Here is a 22,922-nt window from a genome sequence, read left to right on the forward strand (position 1 = left end):
TCATTAAAACAATTATGGGTGCAATCCTATGCATGAAAAAAGTCCTACAACTCCCAGCATTCCCCAGCTAACATTCCCATCTCTGTCTGTGTATATCCCTCTTTCTGAAGGAAAGGGTTTGCTACCCAGAGTGCTTATTTAGAGGTCTCCCATGGCTGAAACCATGGGGAATGCTGGGAGTTGTAGGACTTTTTTCTGTCTAAACACACACAGGATTGTGCCTTAGTACTCAGAAATACAGGAGGATATTCTCAGAAACAACCTAAACCAGAACAGGATACAGGAGAACTCATAAAGTTTGTCTAAGTTTTTTTTTTTTAATTGGCTGTTTGTTGTTTTTTAAGTTACCTTTCTAAACATTTCTAATGGCAGATTCTGGCCATTCTAGGGGCATGCAGGCATTTAAAACACACACACACACACCACTTTGCAGGGAGAACGGACATTAAAGAGACATTAAATCCACAGAGAGGTGGCGTTACAAATAGGTTTTAATAGGTACCGTCATCAGTGTGGGCAACAGCCTGAAGAAAGGAAGCTGAGCCTTCGATGGCAGAAAAACAGGTGGGAGATGGACAGAGAGAGACAGACACCTTTGCTGACAGACAGTGGGTTCCAGACAGAGAGATGCCCATCCAGGCTGCCAGAGCAAGAAGTGAAAGGAAGTGGAGGAGGAGCCCAGTGTGGTGGGAACGACTAGCTAGGAAATTCTTACAGGCTCCTTTGGCAATGTTGATCAGGAACAGGCATGGGAAAAACAATGCACAGGAGCCACCAGGTTGTTCCCCTGCACGAGTACTCGCCCCCTCTTGCGCATCTCGCATTAGACTCCCCTGGAGCTTGTGCAGGCAAACGTCCCAGTGGATCGGGCCCAACTTGCAGTGCACCCACTCAAATGAAAGAGAAACTGGCAGCCTGTGTCTGAGGCGCATGGACGGGACGCAAGTTTCCTTGCCTGGGTAAAGAATGAGCTATTTTCTTTCTCCAAACTTGGAAAGCCAATCAGCCGGGGAAGGGAGTTTGGGTTGCGTTCCCCCGAGTGCGCTCTTCAGTCACCGTGCAAACCTGGCAACGACTCCCACGCCCATAGAAAAGCCAGGTCACAGTCCATGGTAGCGGAAGTGTGGAACGCCGCTGAGGTGGGGTGCGAATTATGAAGCCTGGTGAAAGCCACTGGCTTGACCAACTATAAGCAAATCATCCTGTCCAATCAACGCCAGACCTTGAGGAGGATGAAGAAACAAGAAATAAACAGAGACCTCGTGACCCTTCCGCTTCTGCCGCCTTATCGTACTTCGTTTCTTGAACACTCGTGGGGTGGAGAACTGCTCCTTTCATAAACCTGAAGAAGAGGAGAATACGTATCAGCACAGCCCCACCGCTAACTGCAGGATCTAAAGCACCAGGCCCTAAACAATGGACTTCAGCTCCCATAATCCCCAGCTATCCAACAGCACAGGATAGCCCGATAGGGGGTGCAGAGCCCCTTTTATGGAGAGAATGTGAGGCGTTTTGAGCTATTTAAGCTTTTCCTCCTCAGTGCTATAAACGAATGCAGCACATATTGGGGTCAACATGCTTGTTTTGACAGCAGTAAGTCCTACAACTCCCAGCATCCCCCAGCCAGACTTATTTCTGTCTAACCATGCACAGGATTGCGTCCTAAATGACTACAAGCTGGTGCCTCCAGGCTTTAATGATCCCATCTGGAAAATAGGCATAAATCCTGACCAACTTTGCAGCTGTGATGAGGAAACTCAAAGAGCAGCAGTTGCAGGTAAATGCTACCCTTTTTCCTCAGTGTCTGATGCATCAGGGATGGGTAGAAGGTTCACCAGATGTTTTGTATTTCATCACATGTTTTGGCTTTCTGGGTGTTTTGGATTTCAACTCCCAGAAGCCCCTGGCAGCAAGGCCAATGGTCAGGAGTGCTGGAAGTGGAACTTCAAAACATCTGGAGAGCTATTTTCTGCCCACCCCTGCTCTACGCAGCTACACTTGTGGGTATTGTGCCTATACCAGCCAAAAAAGGAAGGAAGGAAGGAGGGAGGGAGGGAGGGAGGGAGGGAGGGAGGGAAGGAAGGAAGGAATGAATGAATAAATAAATAAATAAATAAATAAATAAATAAATAAATAGTGGTCTAAAGTTAATTAGCATTAGGCAGTTGTGCTGCAGGGACAGAGTGTGGCTATTTATACATCTGGGTTCAAATCTCAGTCTAGCCATGAGCAAGTCACTTTTTGATAGCCTCTCCCAAAGAACTGTTTTGGAGTGATACCCTGAGTTAATTCTCAGATTAATTTTGTTCTCTGCTAACTCAAACTGCATGCAAAAATTTTAACTTGATTTGTTTTCACAGCAGTCAGAAGTATCGATGCTGTGGGGTTTAGCATTTTTGCATGTGTGTTGTGAAGAAAAATGGGTGGTAAAGCAATTCATTTGTCAAGACGATGCTTTAACATTCAGTAGTAAGAACAAGGATGATAGGTTGTTTTAAGAATTCCTCCATATTACAAGATAAATATGAAACTGCAAAATCTGAACATTTTGGATTTAGATTTTGCATTTTGTGCAAAAAAGAGAGAGAAGGTTTTGGTTAGGGCAGGAAATATTTATTATAGAACCGTAGCTATGGTCCATGGGGCCACGAAGAGTCAAGAGTCGGACACGACTTAACGACTGAACAACAACAAAGGCTGGAGGGGGGCTTGTAGGCTATGAAGAAAAACGCTTCCCTCAATCCCACTTTTCCCTTAAAAAGAGGTGCTTAGATTGTTCTATTTCTAGAAATGTTTATAGTTCAGGGCCTAAGGAACTCCCTGCCTCAATAAAATTTACACTTTTCCGCTGCCACCAATTCTCTTGGCATACTTTAAAATCTCCTAGTAGCTTGGTACAATAGGCTTAGATGCGAGATGGGCACTGACACTAGAGACAGTATGGGCTCTTGAATAAGGTTGTTTATTAAGATTGTTTATTATTTATATTAATCACAGAATAGTATAGTAGGGTCGGAAGGGGCCTACAAGGCCATCGCGTCCAACCCCCTGTATTGTATTACTGTACTGTATTACAAAACAGTAATGATGTGGACCACTTTAGGATTTTTAAAATGGGGAGCAGCATATAAATGTTCTAAAACAAATAAATGAATAAAATGTGCATGTGGGGATACTGATATTTACTTTGGGGCTTTAGAAATGCTTAATGACCATTCTTAAGCACTCAAGAGACCCCTGCTGCTGATTAATATCAGCGTAATATTCGGGCCTCGGCGTTCTACCTTCTCTGGTCGTTCTCTCACACTAACCGCCGTTTCCAACTGTCAGCCCGCAGTTACTTGTCCTTCTCCCTGCCAGCTTGAACCCGCAGCCAATCAGATCCTGAAATTCCTTAGACCAATCAAAAATGAATTTACCGGATCCAAGCCCTGTCTATAAATATTACACACGACTGTCCCGCTTCCACTCTCAGAAACTGCCTCTAAGCAGCTACTACCTAAAACACTGTCACAACACAAGGCCTCAGACCCTCACGGTTACACTCTTGACGTCCTTAGAGGCCATTTCTGGAGGTTTTGGAGGACGCTCGGGCGCCATCAATGGGCCCCCTCCCTCAGGCAGTCCACCTTCTCACTGCCAGGGTCACCAGCTCCTCCTCCTCCCCTTCATCATTGCTCCCGCTTGCTTGCTAGAGAGGCAGTGAGCAAGGAGGCCATGGCATCTCCTGCACCTCCTCCCCACGGCTATTGTAGGTGAACAAGCCGGTTGCAATGGTGAAGAGAAGCAAGTCCAGGGGGCTCTTGGCAGTGGGCCCTTGCTGGGGTGTGGGCCCTCGGCAGGCTGCCCATCCGTGCCGACTCTTGACGCCGGCCCTGATTCGAGGTCACAAAAATCTTGTTCAAAACACAAAGCCTACGCGGTTATTTATGCTGCATTTCTCCACACTGGCCTTCTAGCCCGATGCCTTGCTTGATGCAGGAAATCCAGAGTTCGGCCATCCCCAAGAGATGTATGTCCAGCCCCTGTTTGAAGACCTCTAGCAAGTGAGACCCCCGCCCTGCCCCACCCCACCCTGCTACATCATTGGCTCCATTCTCCAACCGCTCTTACCATCACGGCGTTTTTCCTAATGTTCAACCAAAATCTACACTCCTGAGACTTAAGCCCATTAGAGAACAAAGCTTTGCCTTCTGCTATATGACAACCCTTCAGGGTTTTGAAGAGGGCTGTCATGTCTGCACCACCCCAGTCTTCTCCAGGCTAAACATACCCAATCCCTTCAACCTTCTCTCATTGGATTTGTTTTCTATATCCATGACCATCTTTGTCGCCCTCCTCTCCTTATTACTACTAACATTTTTATATCACCCTTCACTCAAATTCCTAGAGCAGTTTTTACATTTTACAAACAGAACAAACAGATAAAATTACAAATACAAATAAGCATAAAAACTAGCAAGGCAGAAGATCTCAAGACTGCATAAAACAGCCAGCACAATTGGGGAAATTTTTAAAAACGGGGGGCTTTGCCTGGTGCTGAAAAGACAAGAGAATAGACACTAGACGAACCTCTCTGAGAAACGTATTCTGCAATTTGGGTGCCGCCACTGAGAGGTCCTTCTCGCTGGTGGCCACCTACCTCACCGCAGGTGGCAGGGGCAACCACAGAAGGCCCTCAAAGGCTCTCAGCGAGAAGGTCTCAGTGTATAGGCAACCACATGCGGGAACAAGAAGCCCTTCAAGTTCCCCAGTCCTAAGCCATGAAGGGTTTTAAAAGGTTGAAATGCCTCTCTGAAGGCTGTTACTGACAGGAAGAGCTTTAAGCTGGTATTTAAAACATCAAAAACAGCACTTCTAACAGGGCCAGGAAATGGACTGGAAGCCAGTACTGCAGATGTAGCACAGGTGAAACCTGATCCTAAAGCCCAGCCCCAGTGAGTAATGTAGCAGCCACATTCTGAACTAATGGCAGTTTCTGAACCACCTTCAAAGGCAGCCCCACGTAAAGCACATTGCAGTAGTCCAAGCTAGATCTAGAGCATGGATCACAGAGGCTACTAATGGCGCAATCCTACGCACTTTTAGACAGAAAAACAGTCCTACAATTCCCAGCATTCCCCAGCCAGCATGGACTTTTGTAGGGCCTTTTTTTCTGTCTAAACGTGCATAGGATTGCACCCTAAGCTGTCTCTGTCAGGGCAGGATTGCACGTGGCGCACCCCAAACCTCCAGATGATGTCATTCAATGGTTTCATGCAGAAGTGAAATAGCATGGGGGGCACAGAATTGAATCCTGGAGTAGCCCTTAGCATAAATGACGGCGAATGGAGCAGAAGTTCCCCTGCACTACGAACAATTTTGTTCGTAGCATTAACTACAAACATTAACAATTAACAAGCATCAAGGCAGGCCGGTTTTCATTTTAACGGGGGCTCTTTGGCGTGTGCTGCTAAGGCTCGTCGGAATAGCTTCCTCCCAATCCCGTAGGTGCCCAGCTGCGGAGACAAGGAGACATATGTTGCTATGCGCGGCTTAGCAACATACAAGATGTATTCAAAGTGGATAATGAAATTATCACGGGGAAACAATGGAGCGACACTCGAGGAGACGGGGGCCGAGGCGATCGCGTTCTTCGCCAAGATGAAAAAGACGCTCCTTATTGTCTGTGCAAATATGTAACAACATCGCCCCCCCTCCCATTTTCCAGGGGCCTCGCCTAGCGACATAATGGGGTGTAATGAATATTGACAGAGGATCATGTCTCCATAAAGCCAGCCAGAAACTCATTAGGAAGTGTATGTGTGTGTTTGGGGGTGGAGTGGGGGAGAAACATGTGGCCTCTTCTAAAGAATGGGGTCCAGGAGCTTTGAAAGGGTGTGCGTGTGCATGGAGAAGTGCCTTCCCAATACAAACAAACAGACAACACCTTGTGTTATGCCCATCTTGACTTAATAATAGGCTTCTCCTTACATCACTATAGCAGTTACCCAGGAATGAAATATGAGTTATGTGTTGTTGTTGTTATTTTCAAAATATTATTTTAAATTAAGTTACAGATTGCAAATAAGAGGAGAAACCGGTTAGAAATGAGAGGCTGATTTCCCTCATGACCTGCGTGACTGTTCTGGTTCTTGCTGACTGTTACGGTCCCATCCCTGAAGTTACATTTTTAAAAATTGGACTTGTTTTGAAAGGCACATTGTTCTGTCTGTTCTCGGACGCCACCTTGGGCCATGGATTGGGAAGGCAGCAAATAAAAGAATCATGCAAATACATTGCCAACACAGCTATGGCAAAATGCAGTAAAGTCTATGCCTAGGAATACATTTAAATCGCACCTTGAGTTTGCAATCACAACAGTGTACAAACAGCAGAGCAAAAACTAAGCGTACCGTAAGATTCTTTTGCATATCGGAAAGGTACACCAAAACAGAAAATGCTATCACCGAAATAAGAAATTCTACCTGATCAGTATCTTGTCAGATATGACTGATCTGTCTAATTTAATGATATGCTTGTTTGGACGTACAATCTATGCCCACCTAGACAGATGCCTGATGAAACTTGCAAACACACATAGCATAAAAGCACTGACTCTATCCAAAATATATTCATACTAGTAGAGAGCTTAAACTACTGAGTTCCTAGAGACTTTGACATGTATTTTAAACATGCACCCTGGATAGAGATAAGGCACATCACTGGAAGTAGAACAAGCATGTGAAAGAACTGTGCATTTTGTGCGATAATGTCCAAATGCACACGCAGTTGCACATCCATGCGCAACCTCTCCCCGCCACACACACAATCACACTCCAAAGAATAGGACAAGGTTTCTCATCCCAAGATTTCTAGGATTAATTCAGACCTACAACTAAAGGAAGAACAAAATCCCTATTTAGTAAGCAAAAAACCATTTGTGGGAGGATGAGAGCTTTGTTGTATGGGAGCAATGGCAGGTCAGGGACCCCTGAATGCACACAGCACCTGTGGCTCCGTTTTCTCTTTCCTGCTGAGTTTGGGTTTTTTTCTCTCTCTTCCTTGACACAAAAGGAAAAAGGTGTTGAAAGGCGACTCAAGCTGGGGCTGTGCAAACCCCCCAAGGGAGCCGGGGGGGGGGGGGCTCTTCCCTTCAGGCTTCTACTCTGGTCAGAAGCACACACCCCACGGGCTGAACCACATGTTGATTTGGAAACATTTAGCTTGGCGACTCATCTGGTATGTGCTAAGACGGCGGCTGGGTCCCTCCGGCCCCAAAACACCTTTTGAAAAGCCTTTCCAGGAGGCAGAATTCACAAGCTGCCAGTCACCACGTAGACTCAGGTCGGGACCCCAGCCTGGGCAATGTGAAGAGCAAAGAAAGGCGACAGCGCCTCTGGGTGCATGCAGAATGCCTGCCCTGCACCACCAAGTATCTGCAACTAAACCCACTCTATCTGGGCTCCTGAGGCCAAGGGAGAAATCTCCCATCAGGCCTCAGCCTCCAACTCTCCTCACTTCACAATTGAACGTGGCCTCTTTTCTGCCTACCAGCCTGGTTTCAGCTTGGCAGTTGCTCATTGCCTGGATCAGGGCTTGACAGTTTTCCCAGTGGCAGTGAGCAGATTCTCAGACTGAGAGAGAGAGAGAGAGAGAGAGGTGTCCCCATGTAGAAGAAGCTTGCTGGTGATGATTTATTACTAAAAACCCACAGAGGTGTGAAGGCCCAAATGCAAGAGTAGAGAAAGCTCCCATCCAGTTGAATAATTTGCCCAGAGCATTTTTTATTGTGTTCAATGGGCAGCATTCCACTCTTTGCCTGTGAAAGAAATCCCAAGGCTTGGAGGTCATTCCAAGAGGGAATAAATCGCATCAATCCTCCCCCTGCAAGAAACGTTCCCTGCACCTTTGCTATGCTGTCAGGAAACATTTGGCTGGGGGAGGGAGACAAACACCATGACATCAAAAAGGGTACGGGGATGTTTCGATGTTTGCGCCTTCGCCAGCACGACAGCAACACAGCTTGGCTGGCTGACTTGAGCCCTCTGGGGCTCGGAGTTCTGCTGGGGGGCAGGTTACTTGCTCACAGTAGGCTGCAACTTGGATTGCTGTTGTTCAGGGCTGGGGGGGTGGGGGTGGCAACTCACAGCACAGGGGCTAGAAGTTGGAATAGTGCAGGGAGGGGCAACCTGTAGCCCTAGGGCCCCATGCCGCTCTCCATTTAATTTAATGAGGTTCTTGGCCTAATTTCAAAAGCTCTCTGCAAATTATCAGGGTGTGAGATCTTTGATGTTTGTGCCTCCTTAGGCAACTTCTGTCCCTCCTCCAGCAGCCCACTAGGAAGGAAGGAAAAGGGAGAGACAGGCAGGCGCAGGGAGGAAGGAAGGAAGGAGTGGTAGAAAGAGAGAAAAGGGATGGCAGAAAGACAGAGAAAGAAAAAGAAAAGGGGATGGCATAAAGTGAAGGGGATGGCAGAATGACACAGAGGGAGAGAAAAAGAAAAGGGAGTTGTAGAAAGAGAGGAAGGAAAAGAAAAGGGGATGGCAGAAAGAGAAGGAAGGGGTAGCAGAATGAGAGAGAGAGAGAGAGAGAGAGAGAGAAGAGAAAAGGGGTGGCAGAAAGACAGAGAGAGAAAGAAAAAGAAAAGGGAATGGTAGAAAGACAGAAGGGAAAAAGGGGTGGGAGAAAGACAGAGAAAGAAAAAGAAAAAGGGGCTGCCAGAAAGCAAAAGAGAAAGGGGAATGGCAGAAAATTAGACATAAAAGGGATAGAAACCGTTAGACACTGGCCACACCCTCTGCTGGCTTGCACCCCCCAGCAGATTACCCCTGAGTGAATGAGGCCCACAACAGAAAAAAGGTTCCCCACCCTTGGCCGAGTGTGAAGCCCCTCCCCCAAACCCTCTGATTCAAAGCCTGATGCTGAACCTCAGACAGCTGCTTTCCTCATCTGGCGCCTGCCACGATGAATCCCTAGTCCCCCTTCCGGAAAATGGGTCCAGGAGACAGAGTCCTCCTCTTGCCTCAGCACCACGCTCTCCCTGACCGTAGCTCCGTGGCGGAGCCCCCGCTTTCCATGCAGAAGGGCCCAGGTTTGATCCCCGGCATCTCCAGGCATGGCTGGGAAAGAATCCTGCCTGAATCCCCGGAGAGCCGCTGCCAGTCAGTGTTGACAATAGTGGGCTAGATGGACCAAGGGTCTGACGTCATATACAGCAGCTTTGGGGTGGCTCAACGGGCCCTCCCAAGGCAAGAACTGCAGAAAAGAGCCCGTGTGGGTGCAGGGTGTACCTGAAAAAAGTGTTTGCAGGCCCCGAGAGGAGAGGGTTGAACTATGCAAGGCCATAAACTGCATTGTGCGGGAGGGAGAGGGAGGAGGAGCGAGATTGCTCCTGTGCCCCAGAACAACAGCAGTCCTCCAGTGGTTTGAGGGGGATTGACTGCAGCAGGTTTGGGATGTTCTACTTCCAGCTGTGCATGATTAAGCCATGGAACTCACTGCGCTGGAGGGCCGCTAACACGAATGGAGTCTCAAAAGACAATCAGGTACATTCACAGAGGTAGCTATTGTCTGCAGTAGCTGGTCATGGAGCCTCCGCGTTTAAAGGTAGTAATATACCGCTGTGTAGCAGGCGTTGGGGACAAATAACAGGGGGTCTGCCATGTCCCATCCTATGGGCGTTCTTGGGGCATCTGCCTCACCACTGCTGGAGACAGAGCACTGGGCTAGCTAGACCTTTGTGAAAACCTGTGCCTCCCCCCACCATTGTGATGTGGCTCCTGAGAGCTTCCCTGAAATGGAATTCGACCCCCCCCCCGGCAGACAGAGGTCCCCCGCTAAATGGCTTTTAAAGCAAAAGCAAAACTAAAAATTGCACCCATTTCAGTTCACTCACCCATGTCCTCAGTGAGTGAAAATGTTTAAAGCTGAAGGCATTCGAAGCACTGACGTTTTCAAAAACCCCACCCAGATTTCTTCTTTTTTTTTAAAGCATTTTTAAAAGGTTCCTCAGCCTTGAAGCCCCACGCCATGAAAGAACCGGAAACTCTGGCGGCAGGGATACCAAGGAGGAAAACCTTACCTGAAGACTTGAATGCGGTCAGTTGTACAGCCTGAAATAGGAGAAAAAGAATGTACCATGGACACCTCAGGAAAAGGCTTAGAAACCCCTCGAGCAGCTTTCCCCAACCTGGCACCCTCCTTGTAGCCCAGCACACCCAGAGGGTGCCAGGTTGGAGAAAGCTGCCCTAGATCCCCCGCCAGGTTTCTTCTGCAACCCACAGTCAGTCTTAAGACCTACACCAAAGTCATTTGCAAGAGCCAGGCAGCCTCAAACACTGAACAAACATTTCCAGCTTGGCTATCAAAAATACGACTTGATTTCCGCCCCATCTCATCCTCCACCTGTGAGGCTGCAAGTAATGCCAGAGATACAGATGTGCCTTATGACTGGGTTTGGATAGTCCCAAGCCAATGCTGTGTTTCTCCTTCTAGCTTTGTCCCAAGGACTTTTGGATAATCTGACTGGTACCCTAATTAAGTCTCTGACCCAACTTGGTGCCTGAGGAATGAAATGGCTACTACTCATGAGGGCTACATATAACCTCCAATATTGGAGGAAGGATGCCTCTGGATACCACTCGCTGAGGAACACAAGCGGGAAGTAGGTGTTGCGCTCATGACCTGCTTATGCCCATTTGGGCAACTGGCCAGCGGCCCCAGCTCCAGGCTTTGGAGGGCCCTTGGGCAAGGCACCGTCAATGGGCCCCCTCCCTCAGGCAGTCCACCTTCTCACTGCCAGGGTCACCAGCTCCTCCTCCTCCCCTTCATCATTGCTCCCGCTTGCTCGCTAGAGAGGCAGTGAGCAAGGAGGCCATGGCATCTCCTGCACCTCCTCCCCACGGCTATTGTAGGTGAACAAGCCGGTTGCAATGGTGAAGAGAAGCAAGTCCAGGGGGCTCTGGCAGTGGGCCCTTGCTGGGGTGTGGGCCCTCGCCAGGCTGCCCTTCCATGCCGACTCTTGACGCCGGCCCTGATTCGAGGTCACAAAAATCGTGTTCAAAACACAAAGCCTAAGCAGTTATTTATGCCGCATTTCTGCACACCGGCCTTCTAGCCCGATGCCTTGCTTGATGCAGGAAATCCAGAGTTCGGCCATCCCCAAGAGATGCGTGTCCAGCCCGTTTGAAGACCTCTAGCAAGGGAGATCGCCCCCCGCCCCACCCCACTACATCATTGGGCCCATTCTCCAACTGCGCCATTGGCTTCATTATCTTTTTCCTAATGTTCAGCCAAAATCCACCCTCCTGAGACTTAAGCCCATTACAGAACAAAGCTTGCTTGCTTGACAAGCAGAGAGCCAGGGAGCAAGCAGGCCACGGCATCTGCTGCTCTTCCTTCTCACCACCACTGCTGTCTGGGCCAGGGTGAGAGGCAGGTGAGAAAGCAAGTTGTAACAAGGAAGAGGAGGCGAAAGTCCAGGGGGCTCTTGCCAGTGGGCCCCTGCTGGGGTGTGGGCCCTCGGCAGGTGCCCAACCATGCCTACCCTTTACACTGGCCCTACTGGTTGGCCACTGTGGGGACAGAATGCTGGACTAGATAGATAGGCCTTTGGTGTGATCCAGCATGGCTCTTCTTATGTTCTCATGAAAAGTCTTCCGAGATGGGATAGCCAGATAAAACATCACCCGATCGTACAAAACAGAATGTATTTATTTTTAAAAATCCAGTCCAAGGAAGAACTCTGACCGACTGAAAGGCTTGTTTCCAGCATTTTAGGCACCCACTAGTGGAAACGGAGGACCTGTCACTCTTGCTCTGGAATTTCTTGTTATGTGCAGCTAAGAGGTCAATGTAATCATCAGTTCCATGTCCATTTCTTCTCAGGGACACTTCCAGAATGCATGTTTTGGAAGTCCCACCACCACCACCATACACACACAAAAGTACAAAAATGGACAGGCATTTAAAAAGGGGATGTATGCAGATCTTTTTAAAGACCTGTCCATTGAAAACATTAGACTCCTCCTCCTACCCAACCCTGGGGAGACCACAGCAACCTTTAGAACCTCTAGTTCTAAGCTAGCCTTCCTCAACCAGGCGCCTTCCAGATGGGTTGGACTACAACTCCCATCATCACAAGGGAGTTGTAGCCCAACCCATCCGGAAGGTGCCCAGTTGGGGAAGGCTGCTCTAAGCATTCAGCAGAAAACAGGAACTCATTTTCAGGCCGACTATAACATAAGAAGCTGTGTTATACCAAATCAGGTCCATTTTTTTAGCCTGCTATTGTCTCCTTTGATTGGCACAGGCCCTCCTGGGTTCCCCATCACCTACTACCTGAACCTTTTAGGTGGAGGATCTTGTCAGGGATTGAACCCGAGGCCTTCTATACACAATGTATGTGCTCTGCTACTGAGCTATTTCTCTTGGGTTCTTCTCTGAAACATGCTTGAGGGCTGGAATCAGGCTTCAGTTGCAAGTGGAAGGTCTCAGTTTTGGTCTTTTGTAAAGAGATTTCCCCTTCATGGATCACTGCCTTGTTGTGGCGAAGGGGCTTGCGTAACTCAGTGAAGCCATAAGCTATGCCGTGCAGGGCCACCCAAGACGGACAGGTCATGGCGGAGAGTTCTGAAAAAATGTGGTCCACTGGAGAAGGAAATGGCAACCCACTCCAGTATTCTTGCCAAGAAAACCCCATGGAACGTATCACAAGGCTAAAAGATATGACGCCGGATCCTAAAGGAAATCAACCCTGAGTGCTCATTGGAAGGACAGATACTGAAGCTGAAGCTCAAATATTTTGGCCACCTAATGCGAAGGGAAAACTCCCTGGAAAAGACCCTGATGCTGGGAAAGACTGAAGGCAAAAGGAGAAGGGGATGCCAGAGGATGAGATGGCTAGATAGCATCACCGATGCAATGAATATGAACTTGAGCACGCTCTGGGAGAGAGCGCAGGACAGGAAGGCCTGGCGTGCTATGGTCCATGGGGTCACGAAGAGTCAGACACGACTGAACGACTGAACAACAACAACAAAAGAGATTTCTCTGAAGACGGTCATAAGTTCAGTAATTCTTCTATGTTTATGCACGTGCTTATCAAGGTGTGCGTTTGTGTGTGCATATGAGATTACAGACAACCCACTGTTCCTCTTCCCTACGAAAAAAACACTGCTTGAACCCAGGGCTGTGTGTGCAGTTCCAAAGCTACACTGTGCAGAAGTGGGACTTGGTTCTGAACACAGCATCCTGAAAATGCCAACTTTCTTTCTCGTTTTTAAGACAACTGTCTTGCCCTTAAGAGTAAGGCTTGAAAGTATGTGAGCCTGGGAACCAGAGGGCGTCCCCCCCCATCCCCTAGTGGTTAGGGGGCTTGGATCCCATGCTCCGCACATCTCCTTGCCCTTCTTTATGATTTTAAAAAATATACTAAAATTGGTAAAGGAGCAAATTAGCTGCATTTACATAAATGCATACAGGTGACAGAACTTAACTCTTCTTGAGCTGTTCCTCTTTTGCCACGAGGCAAGAAGGAAGTCTTTCTTCACACAGCGCAGCGTGAAACTATGGGATTCGCTACCACCAGATGTAGTGGTGGCCACCAATTTGGTTGGCTTTAAAAGGGGGTTGGACAGATTCCTGGAGAAGGCTACCGGTCCTGGTGGCTATGCAGTGCCTCCGGTATCAGAGGCACTATGCCTCTGTACACCAGTTGCTGGGGAACACGGGCGGAAGGGTGCTGATGCACTCATGTCCTGCTTGTGGGCTTCCCGTGGGCAGCTGGTTGGCTGCTGTGTGAACCACAGACTAGATGAACCTTTGGTCTGATCTAGCATGGCTCTTCTTATGTCCTTCGGTCCTTAAAAGGAGGGGAAGCTCACCAAACTGAGGGCACTGCTGATTCTGTTGTTGTCTCTTAAGTCCAACAGTGCGAAAGGCAAGCAAAATGGCCTTGGCATTCAAAACTGTGCTCATGTCGACTGCCCTGGAGAACTTAATCTCTTTAGCCTGTGCCTATTAGACTGGGTGCCCAGTAGCTTAGCAATGACGCGGATCTCCTGATCCAACACCTGGTCTCAGCGGGGAGAAGGTGACCAGCGTCGGGCTCTCGTTACCTGGCTGGCCCAGCCAATCAGGGCTGTCGGTTTGGCTCTGAAGCAAGCCCGCATCCTTGCATGCAAATTCCCCCAGCCCGTTCCTCAGATCAAAAAACAAAACAAAACACTGTTTATTTGGCTGCAAGGCGACTGGTGCCCTTGGATGTCAAGTAGATGGAACACGGCATAATCCCTTTTTTCAATAGCAAGGGACAAACGTGGCAGAAATGTAATCAATTAAAAAAAAAATCCGTATTTCCCAGGACGCCTCGTTCAGACTCCTGGCTCAAAGTCAACTGCAGGGTGAGGCGCGGAGGGGAACAATGCACTCGCTTGCCCTCCCTGGTTGGCGCCAACCTGGGCTATAGAAAGGAATGACCACCTTTCGACAACGCGCTTGCGTCGGGATGAGTCGGTAGCCGTGACCTATGCTTTTTCCAACCAACCTATCGTCTTAGATGCCTGGGCTCTAGGAGGGAGAGGTGGTGCTGGCGGGGGCTTGTTTTGTTCTTACATTCTAGCGCCGCTGGTGTGACGCTAAAATAAAATGCGGTTTTTGCCTGGGAAGACAATGGATGTGAGCTACAGGTGTGAGGTGGGGCTCCCTAGGGAGGAGGAAGAAAGTCCAACTCTCTCCGTGACGGTGAAATAAAAACAGGAGGGTTAAATGGGGTTAAGGGTAACTCAACAGAGGAAAGGGATTTTATTTATTTCATTTATTGTTTTATTTATTGCATTTATATCCCACCTTTCTTCCATCATGGAACTCATGGTGGCTACATGTGGTTCCCAGGTGGTCTCCTCTCTAGCACTGACCAGATCCAAACCTGTTTATGTTCAGCAAGGTGGCTGCCTCAAGTGCCTTCAGACTATGCCCTGGGACCATTTTGTTGTTGTTCAGTCGTGTCCGACTCTTCGTGACCCCCATGGACCAGAGCACGCCAGGCCTTCCTGTCCTCCGCTCTCTCCTGGAGTGTGCTCAAATTCATATTCATTGCATCGGTGATGCTATCTAGCCATCTCATCCTCTGCCGTCCCCTTCTCCTTTTGCCTTCAATCTTTCCCAGCATCAGGGTCTTTTCCAGAGAGTTTTCTCTTCGCATTAGGTGGCCAAAATATTTCAGCTTCAGCTTCAGTATCTGTCCTTCCAACGAGCAGTCAGGGTTGATTTCCTTTAGGATGGACTGATTTGACCTCCTTGCAGTCCAGGGGACTCCTAAGAGTCTTCTCCAGCACCACAGTTCGAAAGCATCGATTCTTCGGCGCTCAGCCTTCCTTATAGCCCAGCTCTCACAGCCATACGTTACTACTGGGAAAACCATAGCTTTGATTAGACGGACCTTTGTCGGCAAGGTGATGTCTCTGCTTCTTACTATGCTGTCTACGTTTGCCATAGCTTTCCTCCCCAGGAGCAAGCGTCTTTTAATTTCATGGCTACAGTCACCGTCTGTGGTGACCTTGGAGCCCAAGAAAGTAAAATCTGTCACTGCTTCCATTTCTTCCCCTTCTATATGCCAGGAAGTGATGGGGCCAGATGCCATGATCTTAGTTTTTTTAATGTTGAGTTTCAAACCAGCTTTTGCACTCTCCACTTTCACCCTCAACAAGAGGCTCTTTAGATCCTCTTTGCTTTCTGCCATTAGGGTGGTATCGTCTGCGTATCTGAGGTTGTTGATGATTCTCTTGGCAATCTTAATTCCGACCTGTGATTCATCCAACCCGGCGTTTCTCATGATGTACTCTGCATATAAATTAAATAAGCAGGGCGACAATATGCAGCCTTGTCGTACTCCTTTCCCAATTCTGAACCAACCTTGCTGGCATGTGAAATGAGCGCAATTGTACGGTAGTTTGGCATTGCCCTTCTTTGGAACTGGAATGTAAACTGACCTTTTCCAGTCTTGTGGCCACTGTTGAGTGTTCCAAATTTGTTGGCATATTGAGTGCAGCACTTTAACAGCAACATCTTTTAGGATTTTAAATAGCTCAGCTAGAATACTGTCATCTCCACTAGCTTTGTTGTTAATAATGCTTCCTAAGGCCCACTTGACTTCACTCTCTAGGATGTCCGGCTTAAGTTCAGTGACCGCACTGTCATGGCTATCAGGGATATTAAAATCTTTCCTATATAGTTCTTCTGTGTATTCTTTCCACCTCTTCTTAATCTCATCTGCTTCTGTTAGGTCCCTGCCTTCTTTGTCCTTTATCATGCCTGTCTTTGCACAAAACGTTCCCTTGAGATCTCCGATTTTCTTGAAGAGATCTCTAGTCTTTCCCATTCTGTTGTTTTCCTCCATTTCTTCGCATTGTTCATTTAAGAAGGCCTTCTTGTCTCTCCTGGCTATTGTCTGGAACTCTGCATTCAGTTGGATATATCTTCCCCTTTCTCCCTTGCTTTTCGCTTCCCTTCTTTCCTCAGCTACTTGTAAAGCCTCCTCAGACAGCCACTTTGCTTTCTTGCATGTCTTTTTCTTTGGGACGGATTGAGTTGCTACCTCCTGAACAATGTTACGGACCTCCGTCCATAGTTCCTCAGGCACTCTGTCTATCAGGTCTAATCCCTGAAATCTATTCCTCACCTCCACTGTATATTCATAAGGGATATGATTTAGGTCATACCTGAATGGTTTAGTGGTTTTCCTACGTTCTTCAATTTAAGCCAAAATTTTGCAAGCAGCAGCTCATGATCTGAGCCACGGTCAGCTCCAGGTCTTGTTTTTACTGACTGTATAGAGCTTCTCCATCTTTGGCTGCAAAGGACATAATCAATCTGATTTCGATATTGACCATCTGGTGACGTCCATGTGTAGAGTCCCCTCTTGTGCTGTTGGAAAAGCGTGTTTCCTATGATCAGCGTGTTCTCTTGGCAAAACTCTATTAGCCTTTGTCCTGCTTCATTTTGTACACCAAAGCCATGCTTGCCTGTTATCCCGGTGATTTCTTGACTTCCTACTTTAGCATTCCAATCCCCTATGATGAAGAGGACATCTTTTTTTGGTGTTAGTTCTAGAAGGTGTTGTAGGTCTTCATAGAACCGATCAACCTCAGCTTCTTCAGCATCAATACATAGACTTGAATTACTGTGATGTTGAATGGTTCGCCTTGGATTCGTACTGAGATCATCGTTTTTGAGATTGTACTCCAGTACCGCTTTTCCCACCCTTTTATTGACTATGAGTGCTACTCCATATCTTCTAAGGGATTCTTGCCCACAGTAGTAGATATAGTGGTCACATGAATTAAATTTACCCATGCTTGTCCATTTTAGTTCGCTGATTCCCAAGATGTCGATGTTCAATCTTGCCATCTCATGTTTGAACACCTCCAGCTTACCTTGATTCATTGATCTTACATTCCAGGTTCCTAGACAATATTGTTCTTTACAGCATTGGATTTTCTTTTCACCACCAGACACATCCACAGCTGAGTGTCCTTTCGGCTTTGGCCCAGCCACTTGACTCTTTCTGGCGCTACTTGGAAATCCCCTCTGCTCTTCCCCAGTAGTATATTGGACACCTTCTGACCTGAGGGGCTCATCTTCCGGCGTCATCTCTTTTAGCCTTGTGATACGTTCCATGGGGTTTTCTTGGCAAGAATACTGGAGTGGATTGCCATTTCCTAGGGCAGAGTATATGCCACACCACAGAGGAAGTCCGTGCAGGGCTAGATCCAGCAACAGTTAATATATGAAGTCAATAAATGGCACGTGTGAGCACAACCCAAAATCAGAATGTTTTTTGAATTGAGTTCCTCCTGCTTCTTACAGAGAAGGAGGAAAGGCAATAGCTTGTGGGTAGCGCACCTGTTTTGCATCCAAAGTGTCCCCGGTTCAGTCCCTGGCTTCTCCAGGTAGGGCTAGGAAGCCCTGGGGAGCCACTCCCAATTAGTGTAGATCAGCCACCTCCAAGTTAATGCCCTCCAGATGCGTTGGAGCTAGTGATGGGTGAATTCCCTCGCCCTCTTCGCTCGTCAGATTCTCACCGGTTGCCCTACCCTGGTGGGCACATGGGGCAAATCATCAGATGGTCTGCAGGTGCCCAGCAAGAGTTCGTGACTTTTTTTGCCGCGAACCACAATTTTGTGCAAGATTGCAGTATAACTATTTACGGAAATCGCAATTTGCACAAAATGGTGGCTGTAAATCGTGTGGTTTGTGCAAAATTGCAGGCATAAATGTTGTAATTAGACCATTTACACCTGCAATGTTGTGTAAATCGCATTATTTACAGCTGTGAAAAAAGAAGCAGGAAGCTCAGCGCGTGCCAAGTCATGCAAACTCTGGGATCTGCAAGCTGGCATCTGGGGGGCTAAGCTGGCAAAAACTCACAGAGCACCACCTCCAAACATCCCTAGTTGGAGCCCAACTCCCATAATCCCCAGCCATGCTGGCTGGGGTGATGGGAGTTGTAGTCCTGCAAATGCAAGAGGAATGTCTCAAAATGCTGGAATGAAGATTTTATTTGTAAAAAAACCTGACACATTTCAGCCTCTTTTTATTTATAAAAATGTATTTTATAAGAATGTCTGCAGAAATTCCTGTAATAATGGGTAAAATCCAATGTAAGTCCTTCTTAGAGTAGACCAATTGAAATAAATGGGACTTATATTAGTCACGACTAACTTAACTTCCATTCATTTCAATGGGTCTACTCTAAGTAGGACTTAAGTTGGCTTTTACCTAATGTCTCCTACTAGAATTCACTGGCCAAGACATTATTACAAATGAAATCTTTGTTCCAGCATCTTGAGATGTTTCTCTTCCATTCATGGGCCTATTTGGGATGCTCTCACCCTTTTGCACCTTCAGTTTTTTTTATTCTGGGAGCTGTAGTCCAACACATCTGGGGGATGCCAGCTTGGGAGTTGCTGATGTAGACGAAACAACTGTGACTGAGTGATAGTCTGTTTAAGACAACTTCCTGAATCCATTCCTTACATCGTCTGGGTGGTAATTAGCTACTTACCGGCCGCTCCGGTGACATAATTAAGGAAAGTCCCATTGGAATTTTGGCGCTGAAGTTGCCTATGTTGGGAAGAAAAGGGCATTAGTTGGGACACGAATGAAACAAAAAAGAAAGCATGCTTATTTCGGCATACCCTTGCCATTTGCACTCTCGGTTGCTGCGTCCTTCTCTGCCGAGGGAGAGGTTGTATTCTCTGGAGTGGAAGGGCTGAATTTGCCCATCTCCCAGGATGTGTTTCTTGGACTCGAAAGATAATTGATGGGATGGGAGCAGTTCTGAAATGACAAAGGACAGTGTGGTGAGAGCCGGTGCAGGGTCATGGTGAGATTGCTGGACTGGAACTTTGGAGACACGGGTTCAAGTCCCCACTCAGCCATGGAGCACAGTGGGTGACTTTGGGCCAGTCACTGACTCTCAGCCCTAACCTACTCTACAAGGTTGTTGTCAGGATAAAATAGAGAGGAGGGGGACTATGTGAGCTGCCTTGGGTCCCTTGCAAGAGGAAATTAATGTAATAATAAATACAATTAAAATTTTAAAAGGGAGTTGGAATGGTAGCCCGCAGATTGCCTTTGCCGAGGGGTCAAAGTGGAAACCACCAAACTGCTGGGAAGCCCCCTCAGAGCTGTATAAAAAGGCTAACATGTCCCAAGTAGTGATGTCGCCAAATTTGATAATTAGCGTGTGGGTAATGAACTCATGCATTCATAACGCTCACCTTTGTAGTGAGCTTGGATTACACAGTCTGCAGCCAACATTCCGAGCATGTTGGTTTAACCCTTGCCTTTCTGGAGGAAATGTGATGATGTCACTTCCACCCTTTAGGGAAAAGTTGGCATGTGAACTCTGTCCACAAACCAATCATGTTCCAAGAAGCAGCCACGTAGGTTGGATATAACTCCATATACTGATCCATATTAAAGAAGAATTCAAATGAAAGGAGGATTCTCATCTGAGATTAAACAGATGAATTTGTGCAAAAGGAGAAGGGGACGGCAGAGGATGAGATGGCTAGATAGCATCACGGATGCAATGAATATGAACTTGAGCACGCTCCGGGAGAGAGCGCAGGACAGGAAGGCCTGGTGTGCTATGGTCCATGGGGTCACGAAGAGTCGGACACGACTGAACGACTGAACAACAACAAAGGAAATAGCAAATTCATTGGGGGTATGTTCACCCATCACTAGTCGCAACTGACACCAGGTTTACTTTGGGTGACCACTGCACCGCGCCTGGTCACATGTTGTAAGCCATGTGGTATAGTCACAGCCTATCCTTTCCTGGAGTCCCTCCAGCCCATGGCAGTAGATACATATACACAGCACATATCCCCTGGGATTGTCTCAGTTCATATCTGCATTCTTCCTTGTACAAACACTGGGTTGGCTCCAGAATAGGACCATGAAAATCAATGTGACTTGTTAGTGATGACTAACATTCAGTGGAGCTACTCTAAGTAAATGCCAAGTTCTGCACCTAGGAAAAAGAAAACAAATGCACAGTTACAAGATGGGCAATACTTGGCTCAACAATACTACAAGTGAGAAGGATCTTGGAATTGTTGTAGATCACAAGCTGAATATGAGCCAACAATGGGATGTGGCTGCAAAAAAGGCAACTGCTCTTTTGGGCTGCATTAATATAAGTAGAACTTCCAAATCCCATGAAGCACTAGTTCCCCTCTACACAGCACTGGTTAGACCTCATCTGGAGTACTGTCTCCAGTTCTGGGCACCACACTTTAAGAAGGATGCAGATAAACTGGACAGGGTTCAGAGGAGGGCAATGAAGATGATCAGGGGACTGGAAACAAAGCCCTATGAGGAGAGACTGAAAGAACTGGGCATGTTTAGCCTTGAGAAGAGAAGACTGAGGGGAGATAGGATAGCGCTCTTCAAGTACTCGAAAGGCTGTCACAGAGAGGAAGGCCAGGATCTCTTCTCGATCATCCCAGAGTGCAGGACATGGAATAATGGGCTCAAGTTACAGGAAGCCAGATTCTGGCTGAACAGCAGGAGAAACTTCCTGACTGTTAGAGCAATACGGCAATGGAACCCATTCCCTAGGGAGGTGCTGGGCTCTCCCACCCTGGAGGCATTCAAGAGGAGGCTGGACAGCCACCTGTCAGGGATGCTCTGACTTGGATTCCTGTATTGAGCAGGGGGTTGGACTCGATGGTCTTGTAGGCCCCTTCCAACCCTACTATTCTAGGATTCTAAGTATGACCAGGTCTGAATGCAGCCCAACCGGAGCAACCAGAACAAAACCTTGCAGACAGAAAAAAAGCATGCCCAGAAGAACAGATTGGAATCCCGCTCCCTAACATGCTCATTTTCCTTAGGCAGGGAGCTCTTAATTGGGGAACATGCAGAACTTCAGCCCCACCACCTGCAGTCATAAATGGCACTGTTCTAAGGATTCCGGAGGAGCAGCTGTGCCGATCTCTTGTAGCAAAAGAACAAAGAGTCTTGTGGCATCTTAAAGCCTACCGCATTCATTAGGGCTACACTTTTCCTGGACTAAAGTCCATTTCATTTAGGGATGTGCAAATCAGCAAAATTTGAGCTCGCTTAAGTTCTCCAAATTCCATCTCAAAACTCGTTCCGACTCAAGTCCATATCACATTACGAACGTTGTTGTTTTTCTTTCCACATGAAAATCCATGCGTATTTTCATGTGTATTTTTCACATGAAATGTACGCATCAATTGTGTGCATCTTTGAAATATACACAGTTTTCTCCCATTGATTAAAGGATATTTGTCCGCATTTTTCAAGGTAAGCATTTTTAATGCACATTTTTCAAATGCATGCATTTGACAGCATGCATTCGGGCAGGGGTAAGCGAATCAGATGGCAAGCTTGGAAATGTATGGACTTCTACCATAGATTGCATCTGAGTCCATGTTTGGTCTGGAAGGTACGAACTGGGTAAAAGCTGATCAAAAACAAAGGGAAATGAATTCTTCATACATCCTTAATTTCATCAGAAGCAACTTGCATCTGATGCAATTTGCATCGGATGGAGTGGACTCTAATTGGTGGAAAAGGTGTGCCATAATAAATGTGTTCTTAGGAAAGAAAGCAATCTCCTTGCAGCACCTTAGAAGTCTTTAAAGCGTTGCAAGGAGATTGTTGTTTTTCCTAAGAAGACAAGGCTATGTAATTTATTCACCCATGTAGAAATGCAAGAGGAGCAGAGAACTTGGACAGGATGGGTCTGGAGCATTCTCACAAATGTGGCTTGGCCTTCTTAGTCCCTGAACTGCCCAAATCCATTCCCAAAGGAAAATCTTGAGATCCCAAGCCAGGTCTGGAAGGCCCCGAAAGGCCCCAGGCCAACGCTCACTTGAAGAAAACATGATTTAGCCCTTAAAGAACATCTAGCCGTCCAGATGTTTTGGCTAACAACTGCCATCTGTCCTACCCAACATAGCCAATGGTGAAGGATGATGGGAATTGTAGGCCAAAACATCTGGAGGAGTAGAAGTGGCCAAGCCCTTCATTAGAACAAGAGGAGTTCCCTGAGAAATGCAGACGAATTGGCAAAGGCCATGCTGGGCGGGAGATGTGGGAACGTTTGGCTAACACATCTGGAGTTTGCCAGGCTGGGGCAGGCTGATCTAGGCAGTGGAACGGAGGCAAGAGAGCCTTCCCCAGCAGAAAGAAAGATCAGGCTGTGGATGACCAGTGACGGGCGGGCACACCTACCGTGAATGAGAGGGCTTTCTTCTTCTCCTTCATTCGCTGGATGGCGTTCCTCACCTACAAATCGAGCACAGATGTGAGAGTGGCCCTCCACAATGTGAGAGTGTGCAGCCCCCACAAAACAAGTCTTCGAAGAGTGGAGGGGCTCTTCGAAGCACAGGAGATGG

At 47.4% G+C, this 22,922-nt stretch overlaps 1 protein-coding gene across 1 annotated transcript in view; it reads right to left on the reverse strand.

The window, feature by feature from the left end:
• Positions 1-341: 341 nt before the first annotated feature.
• ADGRD2 (adhesion G protein-coupled receptor D2) overlaps positions 342-22,922 on the reverse strand; it is a 65,720-nt gene continuing 43,139 nt past the window's right edge. Inside the window, exons 21-25 of the mRNA XM_084821441.1 lie at positions 22,759-22,812; positions 19,179-19,320; positions 19,046-19,104; positions 10,064-10,094; positions 342-1,342 (exon numbers count right to left, since the gene is read on the reverse strand). Of these exons, the coding sequence (XP_084677567.1) occupies positions 1,335-1,342; positions 10,064-10,094; positions 19,046-19,104; positions 19,179-19,320; positions 22,759-22,812 (294 nt within the window). The 3' untranslated portion in view covers positions 342-1,334. The remainder of the gene's footprint in view (positions 1,343-10,063; positions 10,095-19,045; positions 19,105-19,178; positions 19,321-22,758; positions 22,813-22,922) is intronic.

This window comes from Heloderma suspectum, chromosome 14, assembly GCF_057233095.1.
Source record: "Heloderma suspectum isolate Gila_16-S chromosome 14, 16-S_ref, whole genome shotgun sequence".
Lineage (NCBI taxonomy): Eukaryota > Metazoa > Chordata > Lepidosauria > Squamata > Helodermatidae > Heloderma > Heloderma suspectum.